At 43.5% G+C, this 18,716-nt stretch overlaps 1 protein-coding gene across 1 annotated transcript in view; it reads left to right on the top strand.

Moving 5' to 3' along the window:
- The window catches only part of LOC133424144 (synapsin-3-like), a 194,624-nt gene extending 176,622 nt beyond the window's left edge, over nucleotides 1-18,002 (top strand). The window contains exons 11-13 of the mRNA XM_061714594.1: nucleotides 9,535-9,666; nucleotides 15,616-15,824; nucleotides 16,675-18,002. Coding sequence (XP_061570578.1) covers nucleotides 9,535-9,666; nucleotides 15,616-15,824; nucleotides 16,675-16,798 — 465 coding nt within the window. The 3' untranslated portion in view covers nucleotides 16,799-18,002. The remainder of the gene's footprint in view (nucleotides 1-9,534; nucleotides 9,667-15,615; nucleotides 15,825-16,674) is intronic.
- Nucleotides 18,003-18,716: the final 714 nt, after the last annotated feature.

Here is an 18,716-nt window from a genome sequence, read left to right as displayed (position 1 = left end):
TTCATCCTCTGTAACGGCCCTACTCTCCTCCTCTTTACCATTGAATCCCTCTAAGTTTACAAATAGCCCTGTGGTGCTTTCCTCCCTTAAGATTTGGTCACAGTTTAGGCGCCACTTTAAATTTGCTTCTCCATCCATCTATACACCTGTTACTAAGAATCATCTGTTCCCTCCATCACTAATAGACACCACTTTTATGATTTGGTACAACCGGGGCATTAAGCACTTCAGGGATCTATATAAGGATGGTATCTTTTCCACATTCTCAGATCTGAGGTCAAAGTTCAATTTGCCTGCCTCCCATTTGTTTCGCTACTTCCAGCTTCGACACTGCGCCTCTGCTTTGTTTCCATGCTTCCCTTCCCTTCCTGCGAACCAACCGTGGGATGATCTTCTAACTATGAAACTCAGTCAAAAGTCTCTGATATCTAAGATATATGCACTGTGTATGACATTTGATGATCATTCTGTAGATAAAGCTCGGGAGGGTTGGGGACGAGAGTTGGGCCTTGACTTCACAGGGGAGCTGTGGGATAAAGCTATCCGTAGCATACGATCTAGCACGCCTTGCGCTAGACTAGAACTTATTCAATTTAAGGTGCTGCATAGAGCCCACCTATCAAAATCCCGATTGTCGGAAATATATCCGAATGTTGCAGACTTATGCGACAGATGCCAGGGTTCTCCCTGCAATTTAAGTCATATGTTTTTCTCCTGTCCTAGGTTACAGAAATTTTGGAGTGATTATTCTGTGATCATGTCTAAAGTTCTGGGTAAAAAAGTTGTTATGGCCCCTCTCTTAGCAATATTCGGACTCTCTGTTGACTCCTCACATATCAGCCACACACAGTCAGAAGTATTGGCTTTCACATCCCTTTTAGCAAGACGTCGTATTTTACTTTTATGGAAATCCCCCAGGTCCCCGTCTATTTCTATTTGGCTTAGTGATGTTATGTTTTTTCTTAAATTGGAGAAGGTGAGATACTCGGTAAAAGGCAACTCAGCTAAATTCATTCGCAAATGGCAATCGTTCATAGACCACTTTACCGCGTTGAAGACTCTACCCACCGACTGACCCCCCCCCCCTTAATTTTCTTTTCATCTCCTTAATTTGTTTTTTTTTATGTTTTATTTATTTCCAGTTTCATTTCTTGCTCATCTGTTTATTTATTTTTTAACGCTACAGAGACTCTGTTCCTTTGTTAGGTTTTGTGTGTTTAAAAAAAAAAAAAAAAAAAGAGACAATGTATAATGCGTCTGTTTGACTACACGTTTCCATGTTTTAAGTGTATGTTGTTTCTTATAAAAAGATCAATTAAAAAAAAAAAAAGAATAGAATACTTTATTGTCAATATACCTCGGTACAGTATGGAGTCCGGGGCCCTCTATTAAGGGCTGTCCGGTCTCTGTATGATCGGAGCAGGAGTTTGGTTCACATTGCCGGCAGTAAGTCAGACTTGTTCCCGGTGCATGTTGGACTCCGGCAGGGCTGCCCTTTGTCACCGGTCCTGTTCATAATTTTTATGGACAGGATTTCTAGGCGCAGCCAGGGGCCGGAGGGGATCCGGTTTGGGAACCACAGGATTTCATCTCTGCTTTTTGCAGATGATGTTGTCCTGTTGGCTTCATCAGACCGGGACCTTCAGCATGTGCTGGGGCGGTTTGAGGCCGAGTGCGGCGCGGCAGGGATGAGAATCAGCACCTCCAAAACCGAGGCCATGGTTCTCCACCGGGAAAGGGTGGCGTGCCTTCTCCGGGTGGGTGGAGAAGTCCTGCCTCAGGTGGAGGAGTTCAAGTATCTCGGGATCTTGTTCACAAGGGAGGGAACGATGGAGCGTGAGATTGACAGACGGATCGGTGCAGCGTCCACAGTTATGCGGTTGATGTACCGGACCGTCGTGGTGAAGAAGGAGCTGAGTCGAAAGGAGAAGCTCTCGATTTACCGGTCAATCTACGCCCCTACCCTCACCTATGGTCATGAACTTTGGGTAGTGACCGAAAGGGCAAGATCGCGGATACAAGCGGCCGAGATGAGTTTCCTCCGCAGGGTGGCTGGACGCTCCCTTAGAGATAGGGTGAGGAGTTCGGTCACCCGGGAGGAGCTCGGAGTCGAGCCGCTGCTCCTTCACGTTGAGAGGAGTCAGCTGAGGTGGCTTGGGCATCTGTACCGGATCCTCCTGGACGCCTCCCTAGGGAGGTGTTCCAGGCATGTCCCTCCTCCCTAGGGAGGTGTTCCAGGCATGTCCCTCCTCCCTAGGGAGGTGTTCCAGGCATGTCCCACCGGGAGGAGACCCCGGGTAAGACCCAGGACACGCTGGAGAGACTATGTCTCTCGGCTGGCCTGGGAACGCCTCGGACTCCCCTCGGAAGTGCTGGAGGAAGAGCTGGAGGAAGAGCTGGAGGAAGTGTCTGGGGTGAAGGAAGTCTGGGCATCACTGTTGAGGCTGCTGCCCCCGCGACCCGGGAACGGATAAGCGGCGGACGATGGATGGATGGATGGATGGATACCTCGGTACAGTGAGATTGAAAGCAGCATCACCTCTCCAGTGCAAGACAGTGCAAACAATAAGAAATATAAATAATATAAAAATATAAAAAAGGTTGAATAGTGAAATCAAGACCTGAGATCCTATTTACAGATAATAACATATAGTTACACATGTGGTGGAATATTATAATATATATAATATAGAAGTATTGCACGGTAAAAACAGTAATTGCACATGAAGGCATTCACATTTTGTTCAGGGCGGTTATGGCTTTAGGGAAAAAGTTGTTTTTTAGTCTGTTAGTTTTTGACCTGATGACTCTGTAGCGTCATCCTGAAGGCAGCAGATCAAACAGGTCAGATATAGTATATAGTATTATGTTATAATATAACCTGATGTGCACTGGTCTGATGTCACTTATTAAGTGAAGAAGCACCAGGTGCAGGACAACGTGTTAACAAATCACTGACATGACAGGCTGCAGCGGTACATGACGTTGAGAGATTTAAGCAGTTGGCTTTAGTTTATGAACATTGATAAAGGCAAGTTTATTGCTTCAGCACAATTCAAAAACAAGGCAAGTGATTTACAGCTATACATAAAATCACAAGAAGGCAAATACGAGTTGGTTCATGTGGCTCTCACATATCAAAGATGTGCTTTGGCGCTTAGCCATGAAGAAACTTGTACACAAGCAAAGCTGTTTTACAGTCTATTCTCTGAGCGGCAGGGAGCCAGTGCAGAGACCTGAGGACTGGACTAATATGGTTGTATTTCTGGTTCTAGTCCGGACTAGAGCAGCAGCGTTCTGGACGGACTGCAGCTGTTTTACAGCTCCTTTATAGCCCAGTGAGCAGGCCGCTACGGTACTCTAACCTGCTGGACACAACGCACGGATTAGTCTTTCTAAATCTGGTTTATACACTATTCCTTTAATTCTAGCAATGTTTTTTAGATGGTAAAAAGCTGCTGATTTAATGTAGCTAAATGTAGCTGTTAAAGTTCAGATCTGAGTCCAATATTACCTCTAGAGTTCTAACCTGATTATTAGGTTCTAGAGAGAGAGTCGCAAGGTGACTGATAACACTTTCTCTTTGTTTCTGTGGACCACAGACAAGGATCTCAGTTCCGTCTGAGTTTAACTGGAGGATGTTTTGCATCAACACTGATCTCTTTCAGGCAGTGACACAATTAATTTACAGGCCATGTGTTCTCCTACTGTCAGTGACACATAGATCTGTGTGTCATCTGCATAGTTGTGGTAGGACACGTTATAGCTGAGTATTAACTGGCCTAATGGAAACATGTACATATTGAACAACAGGGGTCCCAGGATTGACCCCTGGGGAACCTCGCCGGTCATAGCCATTTAATCTGAGACACAGCTACCACTTTTACCAAAGTACCTCCTGTCCTCGAGATGGGACCTGTCCTGAACCAGTTTAAAGCAGTACCGGTGATTCCCACCGAGATCTATCAGATCTATTTCAAGAGAGATCATTTTGGACGAGAGAATGGGTATGACTTTTTCTTTTTTCAAGTGGCCTTAATACATTGTCGCACCTGACGGAATATATTTGATCATTCGCTGTCAGACTGGATAATTCCTATCCATTTCATCTGTCAGAACCTGTTGCTGTTCACTCCTTATCAATAGCATCGCGCTACATCCTGGCCAGTTTTTTAAATGTATTTATTTGTTTTAAATCATATCCAATACCGTCAGATCAGTGACTTAGACTGGTCATAAAGTTCTGTAGAGGTATGTGTAGATATAAAAGTGTACATATTTTGGAACAATTCAGACCCCCTTAAATCTTTTCCCTTTTGTTACGTTGCAGCCTGATGCTTCAGTCGTGTAATTTATTTACTTTTTTCCACATCTCTCCATACTTACCACCCCATAATGAAGGGAAAGTGAAAGTAGACTTTTAGAGGTTTCAGGACATTTATTAAATAGGAAAAAGTGAGAGTTCCCGTTGGCAGAAGCATTCAAGGCCTTGAACTCAGGACTTAGCTTCTTCAATTTTGGCCGCCTCAATCATTTTTGGGCTGCGGTGCAACGAGTTTACACGAGTTTGGGAGATCTTCGGTGCCTCTGATTTTCTGTTTGCATATCCTAAAGCTCAGAAACCGTTGGTGGACAGCCATTTTCAGGTCTCTGCAGAGATGTTTAATAGGCTTCAAGTCCACGCTCTGGTTGGATCGCTCCAGACATTCAGAGTCGTCCCAAAGCCAACTCTTTGCGGTCCTGGCTGTGCGGTTATGGTCATCTTCATGTTGGGTGGTGAACCTTTGACCCAGTCTGAGGTCCTGAGTGCTATATTTCCTTCCTTTCCAGTCTCTGTGTATCTGCTGCCAAACACCCCACAGCATGATGCTCCCACCACTATGTTTCACCATGGGGATTGTATAAAGCAGGCAATAAGCTGTGGCCCGCTTCCTCCAGACATGAAGTTTAGAACTGAAGCCAAACTTTTCTTCTTGGTTTCATCAAACCACAGAAACTTGTTTCTCACAGTCTGAGAGTCCAGGTTTTTTTTTTTTTTTTGCAAACTGAGGAGGGGTTTTCTTTGTCTAGCCACTCTGCCGTAAAGCCCAGATCAGTGGAGGGCTGCAGTGAAGGTTGTCCTTACTGGAACTTTCTCCCGTTTCCACACAGGATCCCTGGAGCTCAGTCGGAGTGAGCTTTGGGTTCTTGGTGATCTCTTACTAAGGCCCATCTCTCCCGTTTGCTCAGTTTCACTGGGCGACCAGGTCTTGGTAGAGTCCTGGATGTTCCTGGTCGTGTCTATCAAATCAAATCAAACTTTATTTCTAGAGCACCTTTCATGCATAAAATGCAGCACAAAGTGCTTTACATAAAACAAACATAAAACGTATTAATGCCCTGCCCTCCCCCCCTAATAACTGAATGCCGCCTCCCCGTGTGTCCTGGTTCTAACTTTTGGTATGGTTAAAAGGCACCGGAGGACCTTAGGGTCCATGAGGGTCGATAGGGTAAAAGTAGTGCAGACAAATAAGAAGGCCCAAGACCATTAAGACACTTAAAAAGTAGTAAAAGAACCTTAAAATCGATCCTGAAGCGCACGGGGAGCCAATGCAGCGATTTTAAAACAGGTGTAATGTGCTCCTGCCCTCTGGTCCTCGTCAGCAAGCGTGCGGCTGAGTTCTGTAATAATTGTAGGTTATGCATGTTCTTTTTGTGAAGACCAGAGAGCAGGGCGTTACAATAATCTAAATGACAAGAGATGTTTTTAATATGTGGAATAAAAGTGAGCTCAGAGTCAAAAATCTCGCCCAGATTTTTAACTGATTTTGAGGGTTTAAAATCTTGTAACTTTATTTTGAGAATTATGGGAGCTACTTTGCTCTTTTGATGCTTCCATGCAGACTTGTGGTCTCGTCTTCCTCGGGTCTGTGCTTTGCAACAATCCTGTGTCAGAACTCTGCAGGCAGCTCCTTTGACCTCATGGCTGGTTCTGCTCTGATATGCATCGTCACCTGTGTGTGCCTTTGTCCAATCAAGATCAAGGTGGACTGAAGGGTCTGAATACTTCGGCTCATGTTTCAGGTTTTGGTGTTTTAATACATTTGGTAAAATGTCTTCATCATGGAGTACTGAGTTTAGATTAATGTGGGGAAAAATAATCTAAATGATTGTAGCATAAGACTGCAATTCAACAAAAGTGAAGAAAGGAAGAGAATCTGAATAGTTTGTGAATGCTGTGTACATTTTACATGTAGACACACAATATATTTGTGACTTGCTTAATAAACGTGACCTTGATTAAATAAGATCCTGTTACATCTTGGTAGATTAATATTTTACAGGCAACTTATTCTTTAAAACATTGCAACACTGCATTGCAAGAGAGCATGAAACTGCAACGTGACTTTTTTGCAAGACTTAATGATTTCATGACAATGGAACGTCGCATTTACAGTATTCGAAACATCAATGTGTCAACGGCGAGTTTTTTCAGCAGGAAGGAGTAGAGCTGCCGTTATCTGAGAGCCAAAGCTGTTTTCTCAGGAAACTGTCCCGCTCTGCCCATCATTGTACAGTCTGCATGGTGAACGTTCAACGAGGACAATGATGTGACTTTCCCACAGCGTGTTGACGTCGTGTTGACAGGCGGCGCTGCTCAGTTGAAGTGCAGAGCAACACTTTTGTTCTGCAGCGTTGAAAAAAGAGCGGCAGCAGCTCCAGTCTTCTGCTGGAGGACTCTGGATCCTAATAAATCAGCAGGGTGGATCCCACCACACGCCGTTTGAAGTGGAGCTCGGCGAGCGCTGGCCAGGCCTCGGCTCAGTCCCATGTGGAGATGACTCAACTGACCAAAACATGGTGCCACACCCCTCCACGCCGCCGGGAAGCAGCTGGTACAGGCTGTAAAGGAAGGGCTTTAACAGCTAGCTCTGTCTAGAACAGCGTGAACCCAAACAGTCTGAGAGCCCTCAAAGATCTGGAAAACAAAGAAAGGGAGGGCTGTGCAGGTGGCAAAACAAGCTGCTTTTTTTCCAGATTTGTTTAGTATCTTCTTACAGGTTCAACTTTGTTTGGGTTTCTCTGTGCGCGCAGAGACCTTATCTCGGGCTCCTTTCCAAAACATTTCAGCCGAGCACGCGGCATGACTTGCAGAAAGTCAGCATGTCTGTCACAAGGGCAGATAGCCGGATATCTCATCAAGCATTTGTCATGAATTTTCGGGACATTTGTGTCGTTTTATTGGTTGAGATGTGGACGCTGTGGTGTCAGCGGTGACAACGTCAGAGATCTGTTCCTGAAGAGCAAAGCTCTCGGTGCTGAGGTGCTGCGAGGAACCCTTAGGGTTGCCAACTCCCTGAAAAATAAATCAGGGACACCTCATCGATTGCCTCCGGCCTTCCTGGTGTGGTGAATTTTTTTAGCCCCTTTTTTTGTGAGTGAAACTATTTTTTTAACTATTTGACTCAAACCTGAATTGAATTAGATGCATGTTTCTGAATGCCATGAACTCATGGAAAACAAATGATTATCCAGCAATACAAAATAACAAAATGAACTGAATAAAATAAGTATCTTTCTTCAACAGAAACCCGTCCTGCTTAACTTAAAATTGTATAAATTAATATAAAACAATAGAAAGAAAGCAGAACATCCATGCTGTAATAGTGCACATTTTTAGTGCAATAACAAAGGTGCAACCAGAAAGTCTGTAGTAAACTTGTAAACATATTTGTGCCTCAAAGGCCATGACTGTAGCTACAGTTGTAGTAAAACAGAAAAAAAATAACTGATGAACAGCTCAATGCCATTCTCCATTGGCATTTTATGACTATTTTTTGACTCTCACAGTAATACGGGACAAAGTGCGTCCCTTTTCAGCTCAATACGGGACGCGTACTTTAGTTTATAAATACGGGACGATTCCGTTTTTCAAGAGACGGTTGGCAACCCTAGGAACGCTCGACCTACCATGCCTCTTTGGGATGACCCAAGCTTGAAGACGGCAACCGGCTGCAAGTGGGAGAAAGAAAGACCCCATTCATGCAGCCATTTCATAGTTTCTCCACCGAGGTTCCCACGAGCAACAACGTGGGCGGTTACATTTTAATATCAATATAACCAGCAGTAACAGTTGATTGACATGCAGGACTTTGTTCTTATGTGCTCCCAACTTGGAACGAGTGCTCGGCCCAAACTCGGCCCAGATCCAGAGTATCCACCGGACACGGAGCCATTTGGACCACACCTGGCCCTCACAACACTTGCTGAATCCCATGAAACGTGGGCCATATCTGGCTCACACAACACAAGTCTGGCTCGGACGGTGAACTTCAGCGAGCGTCTGCTCCGCAGAGGTCTCGGCTGTGCCACGGCTGAGCTGCAGGCGCCAAAAGCAACCCCGATTTAGGGCCAAACGTGTCCTCTCTCCGGGCTGTTTTCTCCTTTTTCTGGATGCTGATGAAGAAATCTTTATGTTCTCACACATCACAGTACAAAAACAACTTAATATTAGATGTTTTTGTGCCATTTACAGTCACGTGGTTGCACTCTAACCAAACAATGGACCTCCGGATGTTTAGAAAGTGGCTGGGAGCCCGCAGAGAGAGGCCGGGCCGTGAAACGAGAGCACACGGCTGGCCTCCGTTTGGCTAAGTCTATAAAAGAGCAGCAGCGCACGCAGCCGGGCCCGGCGCTGGGTTTACAGCCTGCGGCCAGGGCGCGGTACGTACGGCGGACTCACCCGCCGCGCTGGGAATCTGCGCCGGAGCCAGCGGCAGCGCCGGCGGCCGCACCGCTGCTGTTTGTTTTGGTCCTCGGGGAGGAGGGCGGCGGGTCCCCGGGGCCCGCGTGACCTGCGGTCGGCTGGCGCGCATGCATGTGCACGCCGGCTCCAGTGGTGGGAACGATTTCTCCCTTGTTGTTGTTGTTCCACTTGCAAATCACGGCCCCGGCATCATAATATTTACTCAGGGATTTATTTAATCTCGCTGGGGGGATGGCACTGAGAAACAGCAGTTGAGTAATTACATTCGTGTGTTAAAATATTATCCTGCAGTTGATCTAAAAACCTAAACAGGGAAAGGGTCAGGTTGTCTTCTTCAGTTCGTGGGATTCATTATCAGACCGAGAGGCTAAATACTTCCTTAAAGAAGCCATCCATCATTGGAAAGAAACTCTCAGATTTTCAGCCTCCAAATAAAGTTTCCTGCAGTGGATGTTAGAGTTTGGAGGTTTTATTAAGACAGACGTGTGATGAGGGGCTTTCTGATGGGAACATGTGGAGCAGGCCGGCTCATCCGGCTGTTAATTGGATCGAAGGCCAGCGGAGGGTTGTAAAAGTTTTTCCCCCGCGGCCTCAACAAACAGTACAGTCATACATGTGATCTAGAAACAGTGACTCATCACTTCTGGCTGCTCTCCAGTGAGTCCATTATGTGTGAAGTCCCTGGTCGGGTTCAGGCTCGTAGCGGGGACTAGACCGCCATCTGGTGGCGGGACACGGGTACCGCAGTGTTTCCGGCTGAACTGCTGACTGTTTTCCTCCGTCTGCAGGTGATGGACAGCTCCATGCCTCTGATCGGGGAACACGTGGAGGAGGACAAGCAGCTGATCACTGAACTGGTCATCAACAAGATGGGACAAGTCCTGCTGGGAGTTTCCACGCCACTGCCTTCCTCCGTCAAGGTACATAAGCACGTTATTACAGTTGAAAAAACACCTATAAATACAAAATGATAATACATATAAAACAAAGCTATAATACACATATGCATGTACCTATGGACATGTGTATGTATGTGTGTATGTGTATGTATGTATATATGCTTATGTATATATATATGTCTATACAGTGTGCGTGTGTGTGTGTATGTATGTATATGTAGGTATGTGCTGATATATATACTGTATGGAATTATATTTAGTAATGACATGTGGAATATGCTGTATGTTTGTGTACAGTTATTTTGTTTATACTCGGGCAACTTCTCATATGGATTTATTTATGTATTTTGTTTAATTCTCTAATCCTAAATGCACTAGCAGGGTTATAATAGTTTTGAATTTTTCATTTTAGTTTAGTTTTATTTCGTTTTGACTTTTTCTCCTTCAATTCAGTTAGTTTTAATTCGTTTTTAGTGTGGGTTTGCTAGTTTTTATTAGTTTTTATATTTTCAAAAATGCTTAGTTTTAGTTTAGTTTTTATTAGTTTTAGTTTTAGTTTTAGTTTTAGTTTTGACGTCACGGACCGTGAGGCGTTAAGGTGCCGTAGCTGCCAGTTGGAGATAAACGGCTAGAGCGGAATAAATTGATCATATTCTCATATTGACAGGGACGAAAACGGAGGAAATTATATCTATAATTTCAGTTCGTTTTAGTTTGTTTTCTAAACACGCAATATAGTTTCAGTTAGTTATCGTTTTTGTCTTCTAATTTTCGTTTTTATTTAGTTCAGTTAACAAAATTGTTTTTTCAATTTTAGTTTTCGTTATTTCGTTCGTTTTCGTGAACGATAATAACTCTGTGCACTAGTCTATAAAAGCTAACTTTTGTTTTGTGAAAAGGGTAGGCGTCATAAGCTTAGGCTTCAGTCTACACCTTTTGGTCCTTGGTTTTTAGTTAAAATTGTATATATATATATATATATATATATATATATATATATATATATATATATATATATATATATGCAGCCGACAACCCTCTGGAGTGCCTTCTAATTTGCCACTGTGCAGCCGGAGAACCACACACATATGCAATAAGTGAGGATGCTCTCTATGGAGCAGCGATAAAAGGACACTAGCAGTTGTTGATTTAGATGATGGGTTCTGAGAATTCTCTGAAAGTACAGTCTCTGCTGTGCCTTTTTGATGATGGTGTTGACACTCCAGGTCAGGTTGTCCTCTATTTCCACGCCCAGAAACTGGAAGCTGGAAACCGTCTCCACACAGACCCCATTGATGAACAGAGGCTGAATGACTGTCTTTTTCTGTCTGAAGTCTATGATCAGCTCCTCCAGTGGCGGAGCGTGGGTCTCAATACAGAGGGGGCGGAGCATTCTCCATGGGCCCTTATGATAGTCATTTTAACGTTCAACAACACCTCATCCTACCCCTCAAACAACATTTATTCTCACTTTTATTGCACAAATACAGAGTTGTCAGTTTTTACTTCCTCACAGTGCCTGATAAACCCTGGACGGGTCTGCAGGTGATCGGTCCAGTTCCCTCTTCTTCCTCAGTCATGTCTTTGTAACGTGCACGGAAGGTGGTTTGGTTGTGTCTTGTTTAAAGGAGCTGTATGTAAGAGCAATAATAAAACGAATCATAAAATGACCCCGATATGTCAACAGACATTTAAAAATCATGTTAATTTCAAATACTTATGTCACTGACAACAGCACTCAAGCCAGGATATTCCAGTTTAAAAAGAGGAGTTGCAGCCCTCAACTGATGTTTATGTTGTCATTTTTTGTTTTGGCCTGAAGCTCCACCCTCCACCTATCTCCCAATCACCAAGTCAGTATTGTTTCTGAAGCTCCACCCTCCACCTATCTCCCAATCACCAAGTCAGTATTGTTTCTGAAACTCCACCCTCCACCTATCTCCCAATCACCAAGTCAGTATTGTTTCTGAAGCTCCACCCTCCACCTATCTCCCAATCACCAAGTCAGTATTGTTTCTGAAGCTCCACCCTCCACCCATCTCCCAATCACCAAGTCAGTATTGTTTCTGAAGCTCCACCCTCCACCTATCTCCCAATCACCAAGTCAGTATTGTTTCTGAAGCTCCACCCTCCACCCATCTCCCAATCACCAAGTCAGTATTGTTTCTGAAGCTCCACCCTCCACCTATCTCCCAATCACCAAGTCAGTATTGTTTCTGAAGCTCCACCCTCCACCTATCTCCCAATCACCAAGTCAGTATTGTTTCGGCATCCGGGTTGCCAGCTCGGCTCTAATTATCGCAGCCATGGCAGCCTACGTTCCTGCTGCATTCTGCAGCCTACCTGGCAACCTCTGGTCGGGGGGAGGAGGGGGAGGGTACACGCCGCTCAACAATATTTTGAAAGTGACTGCAGTACCAGTTTTGGACATTTCTTACAGACGGCTCCTTTAAAAATAGGTTGTCCCTGGATAAGACGTCTTGAAGTAGGTTGCTGTAAAATCTGCCACCATCACAAAAATGTGTAAATAACTTAGATACACTCCCGTACCATCACAGAACTGGGCCTTCTGGACTGTTTGCTTTGTTTTTGGACCAGAGCCCCCATTTCTCCCAAACGGATCTGAAACAGTGATTGTCCTGACCAAAATCCTACAAGGCCAGATGCCTCTGAGCCCAGCGATGTTGACGAGGTTTACAGAAGGCGTCATTTAAGCCTAAATAAGCTCGAAGGGAGATTTACATACAGTGTAGCACTTTACAAAAGCTCTCCACAGTAATCTTCAGCTCATGTCGTCGTATCAACTACTTAGGAACAACAGATCTTGATGTAGCGCAGGTTTAGAGATCAGAAGTCGTGGGTGTCCAGGTCAGACCTGCACCTCAGTGATGTTCTGCCCTGTAGATGGAGAAACACGCAGAAATCTTCAAAACCTTCCTTTGAGGAACACTGATTGAAAATAGTTAATTGATATTTCAACCCCGTATGATCCAACCTTCACCTGTGGTCATGAAGTGTGTGTAGTGAATAAGACGGAGGATACGAGCAGCTGAAAGAAGTTTCCTCCACGTGGGGGCTAGACTCCTCTAAGAGGAACTTGGAGTAGAGCGGCTGCTCTTCCACTTCAGGAGGAGCCAACAGAGGTGATTTGGGCATCTAGTTAGCATCTATAAGGCACTTGAAATCCTTGATTTTTCTCAAATATCGGCAGTGCGATATAATCCTATGAACTCTCTTATAAATCTATAATATGGTGCCCTTTATGTAATAATTTGGTTGTGCTTGCTCAAACCAGTTTTATGTTGATACACTGCATCAAAAATCAGTCAAAATGTCCTGGTTATGACTTTGGAAGCGCCGGAAACGCTCCACTTGATTGATGGTCGGACCGTTCAGCTGACACGTTAAAGGTATTGTGACATCATTTTTAACATGCTTTTAACACTATTAAAAGTCTTGGCCAACATCCCTCAAATGTGTCTAAAAGGGTGTAACAAGAAAAACTTCACTCCAGTACTCCATTCCTGGCTTTTTATGACAGTGTTTTTTTGCGCCTTGAAAAATGCTTCCTTTTCCCCCTTTCCTGTCAATCATTGCGCCGCTCCTCCTCCAAACCTCCTCCTCCTCCTCCAGCCATACGCTCACAGCGGCGTCGGAGAGTTAAGCCGGGAGCGACAGGCGAAGCATGCACGGAAAAGCAGCAGGGAGAACCACAGCAAACAATCATAAAAATAAAGGCATGCAAGCAGCAGTGTCGCCTTATCTTAAGTCCAGTCAGTGGCCGCGGGTCTTCTTAGCAGTTTTCCTCCGGTGATTAGAACAGAGGGGGCTCTAAACAGCTCCGTGTTAAGCCTCATTTATGGTTCCGCGTTAAATCGACGCAGAGCCTACGCCGTACGGTGCGCGTCGCCGGTGTAACGCGGAACCATAAATCAGCCTTTATGGCGCGCTGGAGAGGAGAGGAGGCAGGCAGCTGGGTGGAGGGGGCGGTGATTTAGCGGGCCCTGACGTCACGGCCCGCCACCAAACCTGATGCGCCGTTTTTGCATAGTTATGCGGAAAATCCCAGAAAGCACACAATACACTGAATGTTAAAAGTTCGTTGTTTTTTGGGTGTAATTGATGTCAAGACACCCAACAAAACACAAAAAATCAAGAAAAATGTGTTTTTCATGTCACAATACCTTTAAAGTCTGCCCTTGGTCAGACAACGTTAGATAACTAATTTTGTCATGCTGGCCAGCAACCATCATCCAACATCTAGTCCATGTTACCGTACTGTAATTAGAAGCCAAGCTAACTTTACGAACCAATGAGAGAATAGGACGTAGTACACTCACCTCCGCCACTTTTTATTTGTGGATTCGTGAAGACCAATGATTTAAAATGAGTTTATTTTTCTGTTTTAGTTAGAGCTGAACAATATTCTAAGTTATTGTGAATGAGTTTGATTAACCAGACTGTTTTGTTTCGCTTTATATATGTTTTTTCATGCGCCTTGTAACTCGGTGTGGCTAATGTCACACCGGTGAAATCAATTTTCATTCTGCAAAAAAGAGCCATAAGGATAATTAGTAGAAAACGATATAGAGATCCAACAAATCCATTATTCCTTCAGTTAAATTTGTTGAAATTTCATGAACTAGTAGACCATAGTATTCTGCAAATTATGTTTAAAGCTCATAAAAAAACTTTACCAATCAACATTCAGAAAAGATTTGAAAAAAGAAAAAGCAAGTATAACTTAAAAGGAACAGAGATTTTTAAAAAACCAAGATGCAGGACAAAATTGATGGAACGTTGTGTTTCTGTGAAAGGAATCAATTTATGGAACAATCTGAACAAAGAAAACAAAGAATCCAAATCAAACATTACATTTAAAAGAACAATTAAAACCTGTATGTTAAGGAAATATAACGAAAAATGTTGAGTTTGATTGACATACCCCAATTTTATTTAATGTTATTTTAATTTTTAAAATAACATTTTTTTTTTTAGTTTTTAGTTTTTTAATTATTATTAATTTATGTTATTTGTTAAAGGGGCAGATCAGAAGATTCTTCTTCTTTCTGCTCCCTTTTCATTCATAAGTTAGGAACATTTGTATTTGTGTTTGTATTAAATTGTTTTGTTTTTTGAATGAAATAAAGAATAAAATGAAAAATGAAAATGAAAAATGTGTAAAAATAGACCCATTCATTGATATTGCGCCTTATAATCTGGTGTGCCTAATGGTCCGCAAAATACGGTACAGATCCTACTATGGTCACACCAAGACCTGCCCTTTTCTGCGTGTGATTGGCTGGATATATATGACAGAAAGAGGAGGGCAGGTGTTGACGTTGCCATAGGTGGATTAGTAATTTATCATCCCTGGGACGGTGTTTCGAGCGGCTGGGAGAAGGCCCTGAGGCCGACCCAGCACATGCAGGAGAGATTACATATCCTGGTGTGGTTGGGAACGCCGCAGCGTCCTCCTGGAGGAGCTGGAGGAGTCGGCTGGTTAGAGGGACATCTGGGTCTCTCCGTTAGGCTGCTGCCCCCTCGACCAAAACCTGGATAAGTGATCAAGATTTGGCGCTGTATTATGTTATATTCATTACTAAGTTTGAAGTATTTTAGAAATGATTGTAAATAGTTGTTTAATTTCCTTAAATCCTGAGCAGTTTCAATCTAAAAGTGTCTTCATGTCGTATGAGAGGAGGTTTATGGGGCCGTGTGAAGGTTTGCCTGAAATATTCAGCTGGCTGCAGTTTGCAGTTTGTGCCACTAGATGTCACTACATTTGACCAGCTGAGCTGTAATAAATGATGCACTAAGTTCTCTGGTCGGAGTGTAAACATAGGAACTAAAGCTGGTTATTTTTCCTGTAAAGTAATGCGTTATCTCTGTATCTCTCCAAATGCAGACCTCTCAGCCCAGACGAGGTAAGATAACTCCACATCATTACGTTTAACGTGACATTTAAAGTACAGGTTAGCACAGTGCAACAGTTCACACGGGTGTCCTGATCTCCCCGCAGGAGGACACCGCTCCGGCTCCGCCTCGCCATCCCAGTCGGCCCAGGGGTCGCCCCAGAGAGCCCGGTCCGCCACCACCTCTCCCAGCCAGGCCTTCCAGCCCGGGCCCATCCCCGCGGCCTCCGGGCCCGGAGCTCAGAAACAGTCGCCCCAGCTGAAGTAAGTCCAGACGGGAGGCCGGCTATCGTCTCTCCTCTGTAAACTACTGATGAGGGTTTCCTCTCTGTCTGTGACAACCAGAGTTGGGTAGAGGAGCCAAAAATTGTACTCAAGTAAAAGTGCTGTTACTTCAGAATAATATGACTCAAGTAGAAGTAAAAAGTAGTCATCCAAATAATTACTTGAGTAAAAGTAAAAAAGTACTTGGTGAAAAAAAAACTACTCAAGTACTGAGTAACTGTTGAGTAACGTCTGATTAATGTTTTTAACACAACCATTCAAACAGACAAAAGTACAAAATAATCATCTTCAGGCAAATTAAATCAATAAAATAATAAAATAAATTAAAATGAATAAAAAATAAAAAATAGCTTAAACTAAAACAATCTTAAAGTAAATTCAAGTACTTTAATAAATAATAAAATAAATAAATTAATAACAGAATAAAAAAATAAATTAAGCACAAGTAGCACAAAATGTCAAGCCTTGTACTTTTCTTTTTTAACCAGGCAGAACTAGAACAAGCCCATGAACTCATGTGTGTTTGAGTCTGTGTAAATGTGACAAAACATGCAAAAACAAACACAAAGCCAAAGAATCACCCAGTGATGTCATGAGATTGACGCGTACGTGGATAAAAGGGATAAAAGAAAAGTAACAGCTCAATGTAGCCTAATGTAGCGGAGTAAGAGTAACAGTTTCTTCTTCACAAATCTACTCAAGTAAAAGTAAAAAGAATAATGATTCAAAACTACTTCTAAAAGTACAACATTTCCCAAAACTTACTCAAGTAAATGTAACTCGTTACTACCCACCTCTGGTGACAACTACCGTTCTCTGCCCCACACAGCAAATCCCAGTCCCTGACCAACACCTTCACCGAGACGTTACGAGGAAGTCTGACGGACGACGAGGCCAAAGCCGAGACCATCCGCAGCCTCCGGCAGTCCTTCGCCAGCCTCTTCTCCGACTAGAAACCTCCTCAGAAGCCTCCTCTCCCTGTCTGTCGTCAGGTCAATGATATCAAACGAAGAAAAAAGTCTGTTGTGGACTCCCCTTTACCCTCCAAACCTCAGCTCTTTGGTTTCCTTTTCTCTCCTTCTCCATGTTTGTGAGGTTTACCACCTGGTGCAACCCGCTGTCCTCAGATCAGCCATCAATTTACCACTAAAAAGGCCTATTTAACTTAGTAAATGTTACAAGTTGACATATTTGCAGCCTCTACTGGGTGGTACACCTGTCTCCATCTTTGATTTCAGATCAGCTGATGGCAGTTTGGCCTTTTTAGTGGTAAATAATGAGAGTAAAACCTCATGTTCTTGCTTGTACTGCTTCGTATGTAATCGCCCTGCATTCCCTTCATTGGTGAAACTAATTGCATGTTAATATTTCTGCATTTATTTCCACCTATTTTCTTGTTTTTAATTGAGGTGCAGCTTCCAAAATGGTTTGCAGACGTCTACAGCAATATCCCCATCCCACACGGTTTCATTCAAACGTTTCCTCACGGTTCACCAGCGACTTTTCCAGCGTCACATCCAGCCGCCGCGTTGCTCAGACATCCGTGCGCCGTAGACACTTATTGGTTTACAACGTAGAGACTCCTCTGGCTTGGCCTAACATTACCAAAGTGCTTTTTAATAGAACATGTAACAAAAAGCAAGCTATCTGGGTCAGGAAAAGAGTCCAACAGTTCTCCAAAACCTTCGAGCTCGTGATTTTTACAAGGTGCAAATGGTAAACCGGCTGACAGCCGTCGTCTTCCACCACAGCTCAGATCTCTCCCTGAAACTCACCTTGTTTTTCTTTGTCGTGCTTTTTTTAGAGCAGTAAAATCAAGCATTTGTCGTGTGGGGGGGGATTCGTATCGTAGCTAATCCTAGTGAGGATGTGAACATTTGAAAAAATCGACAGAGACAGGAGAGGTTTCCTCGTAAAACACTGGATTTGTCATCGTCATCCTTTATGAGTGATGTCAGCAGTTTATCGTCAATCGCATTATTGTTTTGTTCGTTTCTTAACACTGCAGTGGTAGCAGACGTCTTCTATCGGTAGTCACACTTTCTAGGAATGCTGAACGTGAAGTTTATGATCATAACTGTTCCACATTATCACACTTTTACGGAGGCTTTTCTTTATTTAGTTTCCCAGATATAGCTCTTAGGTTATCCACACTGCAAAAACTCTAAATCTTATTTTCTTATTTCTAGTTAAAATGTCTCATTTTTAGTAAAAAAAAATTTCATTACACTTAAAACAAGACTCATCACTGGAAAAAACTACAATTTTCACCTGTTTCACGTAGATTTTGCTTGTAATGAGAAGATAAATCTTGTCTCACTGGCAGATTTTTCTACTTATTTCAAGTGAAAATGTACTTGAAACAGGTGAAAATTGTCAAATAACAAGTTATTTATCTGGTGATGACTCTTGTTTTAAGTGTAATGAGACATTTTAACTAGAAATAAGAAAATATTCCTGGTAAGATTTTGAGTTTTTGCAGTGCAGGATATTTCAGATCACAAGATGACACAAATACCGATTACGTCTGCTAGAGGTGAAGGTGTTGGGGGTGACCGGTCCTGAACAGGCACCAGACATACCTGCCTGAAATAAAGCGGTTCATGTAAGAATAATCCATCTTTTCCATTTCCCTGTAACTTGTAATTTGCACCGTGGCTCCACATTTTCCTGGCGTTCGATGCGTGTAGTTGTTCTGGTTCCTATTGGGGGACGCAGAGGAAACGGCCTCTGGACGCCACTGGATAGACGCGTGACGTCGGCAGAGTGGGTTTTTTTTTCTTCCGAATAGTGACCCTTCTGAATGAATCATCACGTGAAACCGGCCCGATCTCGTTGGGATTGGTTCGGTACGTTGTTCTGTTCCAGAGA

This window comes from Cololabis saira, chromosome 23 (assembly GCF_033807715.1).
Source record: "Cololabis saira isolate AMF1-May2022 chromosome 23, fColSai1.1, whole genome shotgun sequence".
Lineage (NCBI taxonomy): Eukaryota > Metazoa > Chordata > Actinopteri > Beloniformes > Belonidae > Cololabis > Cololabis saira.
This window is presented reverse-complemented; position numbering and strand designations above follow the sequence as displayed.